The following is a 16,751-nucleotide window of genomic DNA, read 5'->3' on the forward strand; positions in this document are numbered from 1 at the left end:
TAAGTGCTTACTTAGTACATTGCCTAGTATAATGTAAGTGCTCAATAATAAGAAGCATGAATAATTATCATTGTCATCAATAATTTATTTAATCCACGTTGAATTTTTGTTATTCCATTAGATTGTTTTTTGTTCCATAGGTCTCTCTATGAACTCTTTTTCCTTGCATTTTTAAAAAAGTATTTTTAGTTGTAGATGGATACAAAACCTTTATTTATTTACTTTTTATGTGGTGTTGAGGATCGAACCCAATATCTCACATGTGTGAGGCAAGTGATCCACCACTGTGTACCAGCCCTTTCCTTGCATTATAAAAAAAACTTATTATCTGTTTGATTAATCTGTGACTTTAACTAGTCTTTACATTGCCCTTCCAGGTTCTACATATATTGTAAAAGTGTATCATACACAAAATTTAAAAAATGAGAGCCTTATAGACATCATGTAATTGGATCATATGTTTTTGTCCAGTCTGCTAAACTGTCTTTATATTGATGAGTTTAATCCATTGTCTTTTAAAGTAGTTACTGAAAAGAAACAATTATACTTTTGTTGTTGTTGTTGTTCTGGGTCTTGGCACTTGGAAATGCCAGCTACATGCATCCCAGCCCCTTTTAATTTTTTTTTAATTTTGATTCTTAAATTTTGAGACCAGTTCTTACTGTAAGTCTTCTATATTTGGATGTCTATATCTTTTCTGAAATTATTAGGGAACTTTTCTGTTTTCTATGGCCTTACCTTTTTTTTCTCTTTTGGGTAGTCCCCAAAGGGCAGATATTCCATGTTTAATGTTATATATTCAGGATATAAAGGTCATTTATATCCTGAATTATTTTTTAATGAATTATTTTTTAAATTATTTATACGTTTTATTTTGGATCTCATTGAGCTTTTCTTTAATCATTTTTTAAAGGTGTGTGTATATATACACACACACACATGCATGCATGCACACATACACACATACATTTTACTTGTAGTTAGACACAATACCTTTATTTTTATTTGTTTATTTATTTTTTATGGTGCTGAGGATCGAACCCAGTGCTTCGTACATGCTAGGTGCGTGCTCTACCGCTGAGCCACAACCCCAGCCCTTTAATCATTAAAAACAATTTTTTATAAAATATTTTGTCTCTATTGATTAATTTGGGGATCTGTTTCTAGGGATTTATTCTCCTTTGGGGGAGTCACAGTATCTTTTTTAAAATATTTTTTATGTTCCTACATTGAGATTTGGTATATCAGTTATCTCTGTCACTTTTATGGGATAGCCTTTTTTCGCCGGGGGATGGTGATAGCTTTTTTAGTAAGTGACTTTCTTCTGAAGAGGTATCTTGGGGTATTCATTTGTTTTATAGTGTTGACTTTGTTTCCAGTTGAATGTCATAGTGTTGTTTCCCCATAGCTTCTTTGACTATGATGAATGACTTTGGGCATGGTATGTTCTGTGGTTAGTTGGAAAGATCCGCTGTCTCTGTGGGCCATTCAAGAGTGAGGAAACTACAGCATCTCAGGCAGGTGTACAGACAACAGAGGGTGTGGGGTGATAGAGGTTTCCTGAGGCATTGTTGACAGTAACTCTTCTACTGGAAAGGTGACAGTAACTCTTCTACTGGAAAGGTTCTCTGGCACAGGCAGCCCCGTTTATGGTGAGGGTCCTAACGCACTTTTCTTTTATTTTTTTTAAGAGAGAGTGAGGGAGGGAGGGAGGGAGGGAGAGAGAGAGAGAGAGAATTTTAATATTTATTTTTTGGTTTTCGGCGGACACAACATCTTCGTTTGTATGTGGTGCAGAGGATCGAACCCGGGTCGCACGCATGCCAGGCGAGCGACTGCTTGAGCCACATCCCCAGCCCCCCTAACGCACTTTTCTTCTAGCCAGTCAGTGGTGCAGGTCAAGATACTTCATGGGCAGATGTGATGATGGGAATTGGAGCATCTCCTCTCTGTGGAATTCACACCTAGCCCTGACATCAAAGAGTAGTCAGATGAGGTGCTGGGACGGGATGAGGGTGTGAAACAAATAGATGTGGTGGTAGTGGGAACTTGGTGTTTGTCTTTGTTGCTTTGGTGGCAGTGTATGCTTGGGGCCTGGTTGGTGACTGCCACTACTGGTTTTTCTCTCAGCCTTGTATGTGGCAATGCATGCTTGGGGGTGAGATGATGACTGGAACTGTGCATTTTTAGCTTAGACCCCTTCAGTTGCAGTATAGAACTTAGAATGAGGCTGTGACTGGAGGCATGGCACAGTTCCTATTGGTTTGCTTTGGCCTCATGTTCCTAGTGCCTGATGATTCCAGAGCTGCAGAACAGCTCAGAGCTTTCTGCATACATCCCTGTGGATGGAGCAGCAGGAACAAACAGTGTTTCCTCCTGCCCTGTCAGCAACAGGCATCTAAGAATGACAGTCAGGAGGGCTGGCAGGAACTGTGTGTGTGCCTGCATGTCTGCATCCAGTCCTGGCACTGGTGCAAGTCTATACCCAGCTGTCGGTACACATGGCTGGCCATGCCCTTTTTCTCAGAAGGCAAGAAAGCACCCTGATCTCCTGGTTCTTGAGAGCTGTACCTTCTCTTCTCATCTGTCACAACTACCCGTTTCTTACAGCATAGGTCCCAGAGGTCTTTTTTTTTTTTTTTTTCTTTTTTTTTACAGGGGATTGAACTCAGGGGCACTCAACTGTTGAGCCACATCCCAACCCCTGTTTTGTATTTTATTTAGAGACAGGGTCTCACTGAGATGCTTAGTGCTTCGCTGTTGCTGAGGCTGCCTTTGAACTCACAATCCTCCTGCCTCAGCCTCCTGAGCTGCTGGGATTACAGGCGTGTTCCACCATGCCTGTCCCCAGAGGTCTTGAGTGACTCACTCTGCTGGGTTAAGTTTGGTCCCAGGTAGCTATCTTCCAAGTCAGTGTAGTGGAATATCTGTGGAGTCCCAGAGATAGGAATATGCAGTGGTTTCTGAACCCCTAGTGCAGCATGAATTAATACAGTAACTCATTTCTCAGAATGGCTCCTGGCTGCAGCAGCTTAGGGGTTCACTGTAATATGATGTGAGATTCTTTTACAAAGCAAGCTGCTATACACATTTTATTTTACTTGTCTAGGTGGACCATAAGCTTTTGAGGACTGTGGAACTTTTCAGTAGCTAGGATACCAGCATCCACACTAATAGAGTTTGCCGCGACTCTCCCTTTCATCCTTACCTTTATGAAGAGTTGTCTGTGGAGTTGGGGTGGCAGGTAGCAGTGGTTTTTTTTTTTTTTTCCTTTCTGTGCTATCTTTACTGGGCTTTAACTCTTACAAGGTTCCAGTGTTTTCTCACATTCACTCACCTCAAAATGCAGTTCTGTACTTGTTACTTTGGTTCTTCTTTGTGGAGGAAGAGGTGTATTCTGGTGTCTCTGTTCAGCCATCATGAATCCCAAAACATGCATTTGACTTGTACATTCTGATGAGTTTTAATAGATGTGTACTCTGTGGTAACATCACCACCACTACAGTCTGTGGAACATAACTAATGCCTGAAAGACTTTTCATGTTCTCCTTCCCATTTGTTCCCCCAAGACACCCCCTTCACCACAATCCCATGCAGTCACTGGTTACTATATGTCACTGTAGATTAGGTTTATCTTTTCTGAGTGGCAAATATATGGAAACATATAGTATGTTTAATCTTTGTGTATGGCATCTTTCTTTAAGCATAATATTTTGGAGGTTTGTCCATGTTGTTGTTGTATGTATAAGTAGTTCATTTTTTATTATTGATTAATATTTCATTGTATGAAAACATTGTATTTTATCCATTTACATTTTTATGGACACTGGGTTGTTTCCAGTTTTGAGATTTTAAGAATAAAACTTTCTGTACCTGTTCATATACAAGTGCTTTTGTGGACGTATTTTTATTTCTTTTGCATATCTAGGAGTTGGATCGCTGGGTCATATGGTAAGTGCATTTTTAACTTTGTAAGAAACTGACAAGTTGTCTTCCAAAGTGATTGTGTTATATTACATTCACACAAACAATGTAGGAGAGTTTCAGTTACTCTACACCTCTGCCCACACATACCTTGTTGGTCTTTTTTATCTTCATTCTTTCTAAATTGGTAGTAGTATATTTCATTGTGGTTTTAATTGCATTTGCCTAATGACTGATATTGAGTATCTTCTCATGTATTGGCCTATTTATTGTCTCAAAAGTGTAGACTCTTTTTTTCTCTCTTTTGTTTTTTGTTTTTGTTTTTTTGAATGCCAAGAATTGAACCTAGGGGTGCTTAACCACCAAACCACATCATCAACCCTTTTTATTTTGAAATAGGGTCTCACTAGGTTTCTCAGGGCCTCACTTAATTTTTAAGCCTGGCTTTGAACTTGCAACCATCCTGCCTCAGCCTCCCGAGTTGCTGGGATTACTGGTGTCCTCCCTTTAAGAACAGAATAAAACAGAACCCTTTATTTTGAATAACAGAAAAATAAGATTAATAACATTTTTTTATGTGTGCATATTGTCCTTTCATAAGTCTTTTCTGTAAAGTAGCCAATTTTTATTGCCCATTTTTGAAGGTAAAAAAGTACTTCAAGCAAAATTATGAAAAAAAGAAATGAAAACAATGATTTAATCCCAACTGTGTTTCCAGAGTAAAAAAGTAGGTCTCCAGGTCTTAAAAAAGTTTTTATCTGATTTATGAACTCAGATAGCCAAGTAATGTAATTAAGTCATAATTATACATACATTGAATATAAATATAAATTACTTTGTTGAAAAACTTAACAAAATTTGAACTTTTGTAGAAAAATAATTCATGTTTGTTTTATTCATAGGCAAAAAGAAACCTGATTTTTTTTCTTTTCTTTTTTAAAAATATTTTTGTGACTTATTGATGGGCTATTTATTTATTTATTGTTATATGTGGTGCTGAGAATTGAACCCAGTGCTTCACACATGCTAGGCAAGCGCTATACCACTGAGCCACAACCCCAGCCCCTGAAACCTGATTTTTTCTAATGTAGTTATACTGAATTTTCCTGCAATTATAGATTTTCACATATATAAAATAGTGCTAAGGAGGAGATATAGTACATTTATTATTTTCTAAGAATGCTTATTTGGAAGAATCTGAATAAATGGATCATTTTCCGAATAAATGGATCATTTTCCTTATAAATGCAATTAAATGAGATGAAATGATTTAGAGAGTTTACAGAGATACCTTTTAATAAATGGCCAATTAGATGATCCTAAGAAAGCCAGGGACAAATAATGGGAATGGTACACTTGTTGTTGAGTCTGTTTATGTGTCCTTTACTGACAAATATATAATTTACCAAAAAAAAAATGAATAAAGGTAAGCAGTTAAATGAATTACTTATTATCTTTAATATATTTTTATAAGACATGTATATTCATTTAACCATTTTTCAGGTACCAATTAGAAAACTACCCCAGAAGTTCTTATGTACCTTTGTAGTCACACTGCCTGCAAGGAATAGCCTTAATTGGAAACTTCCACTTTCAAGCAAGTAGTTACTTTTATTTTTCTGAATAGTACTGCTTACTAAGTATGTATCTCTAAGTACTTTTTGATAGTATTGCCACCAAAATGTGTAATCTTAAATGCTAAGTTTAGATTATATTTTGCCTGGAGTGAATGCTGTTCTTAAGAATAAAATCTTAAGTTTCTATTGTAATATCCAATGAAATTTTGTAGATGTTGTAAAAATTAAAAATTTTTTAACCTTAATTATTTGAGGAAAAAAGACTGTAACTTCTGCTGTACAATGTTTTATTAACCAAATAGTAGTATTTCAAACATGAAATAAATATTATTTAGAACATGAAATAAATATTTCCCCAAAGATGCTAAATTGCCCTTCTCACTTAGAGTTTCACTGTTAGAATAATCAGTGAAATTACCAATGATGTGTCATTTTCTTTTTTTTAATATTTATTTTTTAGTTGTAGTTGGACACAATACCTTTGTTTTATTTATTTATTTTTATGTGGTGCTAAGGATCGAACCCAGGGCCCCGGGCATACTAGGGGAGCACTCTATGACTGAGCCACAACCCCAGCTCTGATTTGTCATTTTCTAATGTAAATTTTTATTTGGATGAGTGAATAAAGAATGTTTTTTCCAATTGAGTATTTTCTTATTTAAAATTATTAAAAAGTTTACTATTTGAATAATTTCCATAATAATTGGGTAATTGGGTCATTTCATTTTCCATTAGACTAAAAGTACCTTTATATGCTCTTAAAGTTTTACATATATTTTTATTTGGTTATTTAGAATTTTAATTTGTGCATTCATAAAACTTAATGTAGTCTAATTTTACCTGTGTAAAATATCTACTCATTCCACTAGTCAATCGATAGTATATACTAGGTTAGCATGAACTATTTACTAATCCTTAAAAAATATTTTGCTTTATATATATAGTATTTGCTTAATATAGAAAACAGAAATAAAAAAAGTAGAACACAACTAGCAACCCTTGAAATTTAAGATAGGAGACTTTTAGATACCAAGTAACGTTCTGTTAAGTGAATTTATCGTGATTTACTGAGCCATTCTTTTGTTGCTAGGCATTTAAGGTTGTGTTTAGTTTTTTTTTTTTTTTTTTCCTTTTCTTTTCACTGTTTGGGGATCCAACCCAAGTCCTTGTGCGTGATAAGCAAGTGTTGATCACTGAGCTACATCCCAGTTTTGTTTACTTCTCTGATAAATAATACTGTGATGAGTGTTTTGTGCATAAGTTTTTACTCCTGTATTTCATATTTGCCTTCATTTAGGACTCCAGACATAGAATTGTTTAATCGAGAGTGCACTGAACACATATATCTCTCATCTAGTTTCTCCATTTGTTAACATGTTGCCATATTAGGCATCTCTGAATCTTTTACACATATGTATAAATTGGTATCACATACATACATGTATACATGTACATATGCATAAACATACATATACATTTTGGGGGGAATCATTTGAAAGTAAGTTGCAGACATCATGCAACTTCATCAAGCATTTTACTTCTACATACTTGAACTTACATTCCCAACTCCACAAAACAAGGACATTCTGACATAACAACCATAATACACTATCAAGGAAATTAACAATAATTTCATGTCATCATCTACTATGAAGTCCACAGTCGGAACTCCCTAAATGTCCTCAAAATATCTTTTATTACATCTAGGATCAAATTGAGATTCATGCATTGTATTTTGTTATGATGCCCCATTAGTGTCAGTTTGGAACAACTCCTGCCTGTTTCTTTGCACCCCCATTGCCACTTTTGACTCTGATATGGAGGGTTTTTTTTTTTTTTTTGCCTTAGCTGGGGAATAAACCCAGGGTCTCACACGTGCCAGGTAAGCATTCTGCCTCTGAGCTATGTCCCCTAATCCCATGTCATTGAGTTTTGAAGAGTTCAAGTCAGTTTTCTTATAGAATGTCTTACTTTCTGTATTTTCAATATTTTTGTGATTCTTTTATATTTTTTGGCAAGGATACTTCATAGTTGATATATTTCTTCTTTTTTAAAATACCTTGTTTTAGTTGTAGTTGGACATAATACCTTTATTTTATTTTTAAGTGATGCTAAGCATGTGCTAGGTGAGTGCTCTACCGCTGAGCCACAACCCCATCCCCTGATGTACTTCTTATTGTGCATATCAGGGGACACATAGTGTATGACTGTCTCAGTATTGATGGTTCTGTGTTTGATCACTTGGTTAAGATGATCTCCCCATCATTAGTGCCATTTCCTTAGCAGTGAGTAATCATCTATAAACTCAGTGCATTATTTGCATTGTGCTGACATCAAAGTGACTAGGTACTGCTGGCAAAACAAAAGAAACAGTATATATGTAGCATTATTAATTCTTGATTATTAATCTCAGTGGAATTCCTTAAGTATAAGACAGTCTTTTGTGCCTCTCTAGTAAACTTGTATTCCCCATCTTCACAATGATTATTTGAAACAGTTTCTCTTCTCAAACCTATATTCTGTTACCTTTCATATCACTTTTAGGAAATGGTCTGTTTGCTTCTACTCCCTAGAAGATGGAAAGGAGTGCCCCTTCTCTCATAAACCACTATAGAAGAGCAGTGAAGTATACTGGCAGTGGAGTTGGGAGTGGTTGTGGATTTTATTTTCACCATTTCTTTTTCTGTTGTTTACCCAGTCACCTCAACTGTGAAAGAATTATCTCAGAGAGTAGTAGTAAATGAATCAATCAGTGTAAAATGCTTAGCAAAGTGCTAGATATATATTATCATGGTCAGTAAATATTAACTGTTTTTATACTGTTTCTTAAGAATCTTATTGTGGGAATTATTCTGTCTCCTATATCTTCAACTTTTCCTACTTCATTAACCTCTTCCTATAAATGATTAAACTTATGTAGATCTTTCCTATTTCAGATTAACCAACTAACCAACCAGTAACAAGCTAAAATCCCTTTCCTGTATACCACATCTTCAGCTCTTGTCCTATCTCAGTATTTCACAGCCATATTTCTTAATATCTACATTTGCTGTATCCCTCACTGCCTTTCTCATTTACTTATCCCACTGTCTTCTGGTTTTGTTTCTACAGTTCCATTAAAGTGCCTCTGATGAAGTAAGCAATTCTCTCTTTGAATTCATTTTTATTCCCGTTTCTCCTTAGTGCTTTCATTTCATTGTCTGTAAAAGATCAAAATGGACTTTTAAAAATGCAGTTCTGATCTTACTTCTAAAAACTAGTGAATTTCTATTATTGTTCATATAAAGTCTCAAATACTTAATATGGTCCACTGTGTTCTGCCTAATTGCCATTCTTATCTCATACACGTTTTCTTTTCACTCTAAGCCCTTGAGCTGGGTAAATTGTTTTAATTTTCCTAAAAGCTTTACTCAGAACATTTGTGTTTTGTCCCTTTTTTTGGTCTTTTTTCCATTTTCCACCTGTTTCCTTTGGAGAGTGCTTAGCCTTCTTTAACACATTAGCTTTAGGGCCATGTTCTAAGTAAAACCTTTCCTGATTTGAAGAGGTGTAGCATTTGAACTTCTCCTTCGTATCACTTATCACAGTTGTAATTAAATATGAATTGAGTTATTCTCTGGAATGTAAGCTCCATAAAAGCGAGAATGTTATCTTGTTTATTGCTGATTCTAGGTCTTACTAGCACAATTGTTTTGCTTGAAGGTGTTCAATAAATATTTGTTGCATGAAGTATTATTAATTCATAGAGGTGTTACTCATCTCTTTATTCCTTATAGCTTAGCCTTTTCCCCCCCGTAATTCTACACGTTTGAAGTTTCAATGCATTCTGTAGAAGTTCTCCTTAGAATTTATTCCCCTCTCTTCCTAGATGATTTGGGAATATAATCTCAAGTACATGTTGTGAACAGATGATTTGTTTTTCTTGAAAATACATGAGAATTTTGCTTGCTGTTTCTTAATATTCTTGTGTTTGTTAAATAAACAAGCAAAAAGTGCCTAAAACTGCTTACTAGGGAATAAAATTTCTGATTAAATATCTGGTTATTTCAGTTGTTTCTTATTTGACATTGTTTAAAGTCCACTATTAGCCTGTTTATATCACTCACAAACTATATTTCATGGTTCCAGAACTGAGCATACTTTTTCAAATACTGTCACCACAAAGACATATTGTGCATATCATATTGCATATGTGATAAGGCAGATCCCTGAAACGGCTTGTATTCATCAGGCTTCCTTTTGAGATTGGCATAATAAAGGTTTTAAATTTACCCATTTTAGATGGCACTAGAGCATATTACGCTAAGTGAAGCTAGCCAATCCCTAAAAAACTAATGCCAAATGTCTTCTTTGATATAAGGAGAACAGCTAAGAACAGAGCAGGGAGGAAGAGCATGAGAAGAAGATTAACATCAAACAGGGAGGAGAGGGGGGAGGGAAAGGGAGGGAGAAGGGAAATTGCATGGAAATGGAAGGAGACCCTCATTGTTCTACAACATTACATATAAGAGGAAGTGAAGGGAAAGGGGGAAAAAACAAGGAGGAGAAATGAATTACAGTAGATGGGGTAGAGAGAGAAGATGGGAGGGAAAGGGAGGGGAGGGGGGATAGTAGAGGATAGGATAGGCAACAGAACACAACAGACACTGGTATGGCAGTATGTAAAAAAGTGGATGTGTAACCGATGTGATTCTGCAGTCTGTATACCGGGTAAAAATGGGAGTTCATAACCCACTTGAATCAAATGTATGAAATATGATATGTCAAGAACTATGTAATGTTTTGAACAACTAATAATAAAAATTTTTTAAAAATTACCCATTTTAGAAAAAAGGTAAAATGAAATCTATATCTTAAGACTATGTAGGCTGTAGATGATGTATTATTTACCCCTAGTTTTTATAATGTTTTCTGCTAAAATAAAAACAAATTTTTAGCCAGAAAGTGGTTGCATTTGTGTTGAGATTTACAGATGTATATTGTCCTTTTACTAGCAATGTGAATAAGTATGGATGGGTTGTCAGGAATTCAACAGCTTACACATGTGTGACCACAATTATAGTTTGCCTGTCAGAATTCTGGTGAAAATCCCAATTTAAATGAAGTAGCCATACTTTTTAATATGTATTTGAGAATGGTTAGGGTTTTTTTTTTTAACTTAACACTATTTGCTACTATAATTAATTGCTTAAAAATCTGAGATTTAGATTTCCAAAGATTAATATATTAATAATTTGTGATAAATTCATGTATTATACAATGTTTAGTGTGGAATGTATTAATTATTTATGTGTGTAACAGGCAACTCAAAGTTATGTTGACGAATGTTCTATGGACGGATTTAGGACGAAAATTCACAAAGACCCTACCTAGAAACGATGCTAATTTATATGATGCCAACAAGGTACAATCAGATTCATTGCCTTCGACATCTGTTGACAGCATAGAGACATGTCACAAATTAGAACCTCTTCATCAAAGCCTTAATTTATCTGAAAGGTATGTTGTTCAGTATTGATTTTGTTCAACTTACCACATTTGAAATAATATAAATCCAATACTCTTAAAAATATGATTGTTGGAAATAATATGGAAGAAGATCTGCATATACAGGTATGCCCTGGTCTAAAGCAAATCTTGAAACTTTGAATCTTCATTTAGATGTTGGTTCTGTACTTCACTAAATCGATTGACATGGAGTTATATTTAAAAATGAATATCCTTAGAACATTTAACTTATTTATAATAATTTAATTCATGTATATATTGTTTTAGTATATTATATTACAATATAAAATGAAGATATATACACACATACATTTGTTTACATATAAGATATATACACACAAATGTGTATATATCTATTTCTTGTTTCCAAAAATATCTTTTTTTTTGTCAGAAATGAGTTTTTAGAAAATCTTTAATCTGAACTAGTGTAACACATTATATAAGAACTACCATTTATTAAAACTTATCGGAGGATATTGGCTTGTTTCCACTATGTTTTTTTTTTACAAAAGTATAAAAAGCAGTTTCTGAAGTGAGCTGTACTCTTTCTGCGCTCCTCAGCTTCCCAAAGCATCTTACTGATGGCTGTGGTTAACCGTTTCACAGAGGGGGAAACTGAGGCACTGAGGTAATGTTGCACCAATTATTGTAGGGTGCACTAGTTAGGAGTTGCTCTTCTTTGGCCAGGTGGAAGGTGGTGGGAAAAAGGCTTATTGAGCTGTGGGGAAAGGGGGTCAATCTTGAGCGGGGCAGAACAGATCTGTTTGGTACCCCCACCAATCTCTAAGGTAATGTTGCACCAATTATTGTAGGGTGCACTAGTTAGGAGTTGCTTTTCTCTGACTGGCCAGGTGGAAGGTGGTGGGAAAAAGGCTTATTGAGCTGTGGGGAAAGGGGGTCAATCTTGAGCGAGACAGAACAGATCTGTTTGGTGCTCCCACCAACCTCTGAGTGAGGGAAGGGAAGGGAGGACCATGACATAAGTGGGGAGATGTGGAAGTCTAGAAAGGGAAAGCCTTGGAAGAGGCAGCTGTCTTGCCATCTTTGGAGGAGGGTGTAGTAAAGACCGTTGCTTTAGTGAGAAAGCACTGACCCAGACCTAGTCAGAAACCTCACTGTAGTAATATTTGTGGGCAGCTGGCGTGGTCTTCCAGCCAGCCTCCCAGAACTCAATGATCTCTAGCAGCAGTAGCTGGGCCAGGGAGCTAAGGCCTTTTGGAAGCAGGAACTCATTCATGCACTCACTGCCCGTTCATCTTCTCCAGCTGCTTCCCAACCCAGTACAGCTGCAGCACCAAGCAGTCTACCTTCTCTTTGCTTAGACTGCAGGCTGGGCCAGCTGGAAGAGACAATCATAGATGGGGTTCATTAGGGCCATCATGGGCATGTTGTTCACCTTTGAGTGCTGTCTTCAGCAGCTGCTGTGTCTGTGCATCAAAAGATTGGATCTACTTGGCTTCCCCATGACCATTCAGCCCCAGCAGCTCTTTAATGGTCTGGGATTAATGACAGCACCTGCCACACCTGCCTGTTTTCTGCATCTTTAACATACCTTTAAATGTTATTTTATCTGAATCCTCACTACCTTTGATTTTTTGAACTTTCTTGTATTTTACATGCATTTAAAAAATGGATATGATTTAAAAATACCACTTCCAGGCTTTAGTAGTAAATATTCAGTTTAATTTTGAAAACTAAGAAGACCAGTTTTGCTTGTGGTTTTCTAAAAAGATTGTATGTGGAATTTTGAGCTAAACACAAAGAAGTAACTCTAGGAATTTGTGATCTATAAAATAATATTTTTAATATATCTTGCTAGGCGTGGTGGCACATGCCTGTAATCCCAGTGACTTGGGAGGCTGAGGCAGGAGGATCGTGAGTTCAAAGTCAACAACAGCAAAAGTGAGATGCTAAACAACTTAGTGAGACCCTGCTCTAAATAAAATACAAAAATGGGGCTGGGGAATGTGGCTCTGTGGTCAGGTGTGCCTGAGTTCAATCTCTAATACCATACAAACAAACAAACAAACAAACAAAAAAACTAACAAAAACTATATATCTCCATTTGTTTTTAGCTCTTAGATAAATATTTTTTTGGGGAGGCACTTTATTTTCAATTAGAAAAATCTATTGACTAGACAGTGCTTAATAATATATGAACTTTAATCTGGATGACAGTATATAAGTGTTTTAAGTGGAAAAGATTGTTAATTTTGAACAGTTATTTTAAATAAAAGTAGCACTTTTATCAAAACTTCTAAACTTGCTAAATAAGGGTAAAACCAAAAAAAGTTTAATAAGACTTCCCCTACTAGATCTTTCCTAATGTAGAGGTAGCTTTCTAAAATACTGTGAACCTTAAAGATAGTTTAATATAAGTAAGTTTGAAGCATCTTGCTCTCATTCTACTGGATTTTAGCAGTTTACCCACTTTGTACAGGAGAACTAATCCCAAACTGTGCTGACAGATGTAATAAAGGAGCTAGTTAAAAGAATGATCATATCTTTGACTCTTCTGAAAGGAAGCTTTAATTCTTCTGCAAATTACTACACATATTTCAATTCTTTTATCCCATTACTGTTCTTTTTTCAATTAAAAGAGTGTGGTGTTCCATTCTCTCTGAAGAATAGTTTTTCCCATAAAGAATTGTTAGCCTCTAAATTATGTGTTTGTGAAATTTACATATTACATGAAGTAAAGAGCCCTAATAAGATTTTAATTTTTTTTCCTGTTTAGTTACTAGCATTCAGTTAGTCCAGATATCTTAACTACAATCGAGATATCCTAAACTTAGCTTGTTTTACATTGAAAACATTATTTTATTCTCTTCTATCCCCTTACTATTTGAGTGAATGCCTTGCTTGTATACCCAGTTCTGCAAATTAGAACTTGGGAATTGTCTTTTTAAAATTTTTTTTCTTACCCTTATATCTAGTTATTTACCTCGGGTTGTTTTTTTCTTCTAAATTCATCTTGAAATAATTTCTTCATCTTTACTGCCAGTACCTCAGCTCAAGTCCTAATAACTTTGTGCTGTTGTTACTATAACATTAAATAGATGAGGCTTCCTGTGCATACTTTTTCTTCTTGGCATATTCCTTTTGTCTTTGTCTAAGTATTCATTCTAAAAATCAGGTCTTACTCGTGACTCAATGGTTTAACATTTTTCTGTGATTCCATGTAACCTTCAAGATAAAATTCAAACTAGTTAGCTTGGTTCACAGGTCCTTGTGATGATTCCCCTTTGCCTATCTGTATCTAGCTTTGTGTCTTTCCACTATTCTACATTTACAGAGTAATTCAGACTTAGGGAACTATTGGTCGTTCATTGAACATATAATGCTATTTTATGCATTCTGTTTTTCTCTTACAAATAATCTCCTTTTCCTTTTTACTGGTTTCTCTTGGTTTCGAACATTGAACTCACACGTCTCTTGAGAGCCTCCCTTGAGTCTGTCTTCCATAATTATATTTGATCTCTTTGTCTTGCTAAAAACCCTCTTCATATATCAGCATTCATCACACTATATTGTGATATTTAGTTTCTCTAACAATGAACTTCATAAGGGTAAGGACTATATTTTATTTCTTATTTTTCTTTGTTCCTAATATAATAGTAGGCTCATACTAAATACTCAATACAGGAAGTTTTTGTTTTATTTGGTATTAGGGATTGAATCCAGGGGTGCTTTACTACGGAGTTACATTTCCAGGCCTTTTTGTGTTTTATTTTTGAGAAGAATTTGACTGTTATTTAGGGCCTCAACTAGTTCAGACATCTTAACTATGGTCCAGATATCCTAAACTTAACTTGTTTTACATTGAAAACATTATTTTTATTCTTTTCTATCCAAGTTTCTGAGGCTGGCCTCAAATTTGTAATTCTCCTGCTTCAGCCTCCCAAGTTGCTGAGATTACCCGTGTGTACCACTGTGCCCAGCTAAAGGAAGCTTTAATACATTTAACTATAGGTCTTGTCTTCATCTATTTTCCTGGAATAAAATTTCCAGACATTTTAAAATCTATATCCCATTAGGGACATAATATACAAGGCTTCTGAAGAAGTAAACTATGTTTCTTCTGCTTTCATCAGTTGGCACCAGAGATTGTTAGACATATGCAATGTATTTAAATATCATTAAAAGAGTTAGTTCCTGCTATTTGTAATTTTTCTACATGTAAAAATGAATTTATTGTTTTTCTTTAAATATACATGTGTGTGAAATTTACATATGTTTACAAAATTATGTATTCCAGCCTGGGCATTGTGGCACAGGCCTATAATTCCAGCAGAATTGGGAGGCTGAGGCAGAAGGAGTAAGTTTGAGGTCAGCCTCAGAAGTTTAGTAAGGCCCTGAGCAACTTTGCGAGACCTTGTCTCAAAATAAAAAATTAAAAGGACTGGGGATGTGGCTCAGTAGGTAAGCAACCCTGGATTCAATCTCTGGTTAAAAACAAAATTCCAACAAAGCCAAAACTTACCCCCCCCCCCCCAGTTTAAAAACCCCAAACCATATTCTAGTACTAAAATGGAAAACTTTTTTAATAGTATGATATTCCTATTCCCTTATGATATTTCTTAAGCCAGTAATATTCTAGGTGAGTGCTAATCTGTTCATTTAAGATTTAGTTGGTACAAGGAAAATAAGCTAATTTAGAAAACTGTGAATATCTTTTAAAAAATTATCCAGAAATTAAATCCTTTCCCTACGAACCTTAATGTTTTGATTTAGAAGGTATATTTTGAAGTAAGAATACATTTATTAGAACCCTATTAAAATGCCATAAATCACAATTTTAGAAAATCATCTATGTATAATTATAGCAAAATGAAACTAAATTAATATTGTATTTTTTTGTGTGGTACTGGAGATCGAACTCAGTGCCTCATGCATGCTAAGCTAGTGCTCTACCATTGAGCTACATCTCCAGCTCTTATAATGTTTTATTATATTACAGCTTCATTAGCAGATATAATTATTATCTTTCAATAAGGACTTAATTCCTTTAAAAAACTACTCTTGGAATGAAGTTGCATATTAATAGCTCTTACTAGTTTTTCAAAGTTTCCTCCATTTATTAAATTATCTAAATCATGGTTAGCTTGCTACTTAAGCAGGGTACAGTTTGAGAGAAAAAGCATAAAGAGGCACAATTAGAAAATGGAATTATTTTCAGGCCAGCATCATTTCTGCTATTTCTCACTGCATTTCAAAATTTCTTTCTTCTTTGGTTTAGTATATTTAAGATATTTTGAAGTGTTGTTTCATCATATTAGTAAATAGAGTTAAACAAATTGTATTTTATATTACTTACTGTCACTGTTTACACCCTGAGGAAAAATTTTCAGATTGAAATAATATGAGAGATGAAGTATATACATTTATTTACTTCAATTTCTTGGGAAAATTTGGAATTTTTGACATGCTAGCCAGCCCTAGAATATCCTTGGCAATGCTAATTTACATAGTTGTATTCCAAAAGACAGTTTTGGAACTATGAGTATAATTATCACTTTATAGATTTGTATTCTCTAAGGTTGTCACTCTTTGTTCCTTTGAGGTACCTATATTAGATATGTTGTCAATAGGCGATATAAGGTATTTGGGCTATGGTTGTGTGTTATGAAGAACTGAATATATTATAGTCATTGTTCACTTCTATACTTCTGGGGGGCAGGTACTGGAGATTTAATCCAGAGACACTTTCTTTACTAGTGTACTACATTCCCAGCCCTTTTT

The 16,751-nt window shown here is 35.0% G+C and overlaps 1 protein-coding gene across 9 annotated transcripts in view; it reads left to right on the top strand.

Annotated features, from left to right (window-relative positions):
* Senp7 (SUMO specific peptidase 7) overlaps positions 1–16,751 on the top strand; it is a 156,813-nt gene that overhangs the window by 50,377 nt on the left and 89,685 nt on the right. For 4 of the 9 annotated variants that reach the window (XM_046455277.2, XM_046455281.2, XM_046455282.2 and 1 more), the window contains one exon: positions 10,803–11,000. The exons of 4 other annotated variants lie outside the window; for them this stretch is intronic. In XM_046455277.2, coding sequence (XP_046311233.1) covers positions 10,803–11,000 — 198 coding nt within the window. Of the gene's footprint in view, positions 1–5,427; positions 5,522–10,802; positions 11,001–16,751 lie in introns of all 9 variants that reach the window. One more of the 9 variants, XM_058582896.1, reaches the window with a different exon arrangement.

The sequence above is a fragment of the Marmota monax genome, unplaced genomic scaffold, assembly GCF_021218885.2.
Source record: "Marmota monax isolate L192 unplaced genomic scaffold, Marmota_monax_Labrador192_F-V1.1 WCK01_AAM20220418_F8-fsc00053, whole genome shotgun sequence".
In the NCBI taxonomy this organism is placed as follows: domain Eukaryota; kingdom Metazoa; phylum Chordata; class Mammalia; order Rodentia; family Sciuridae; genus Marmota; species Marmota monax.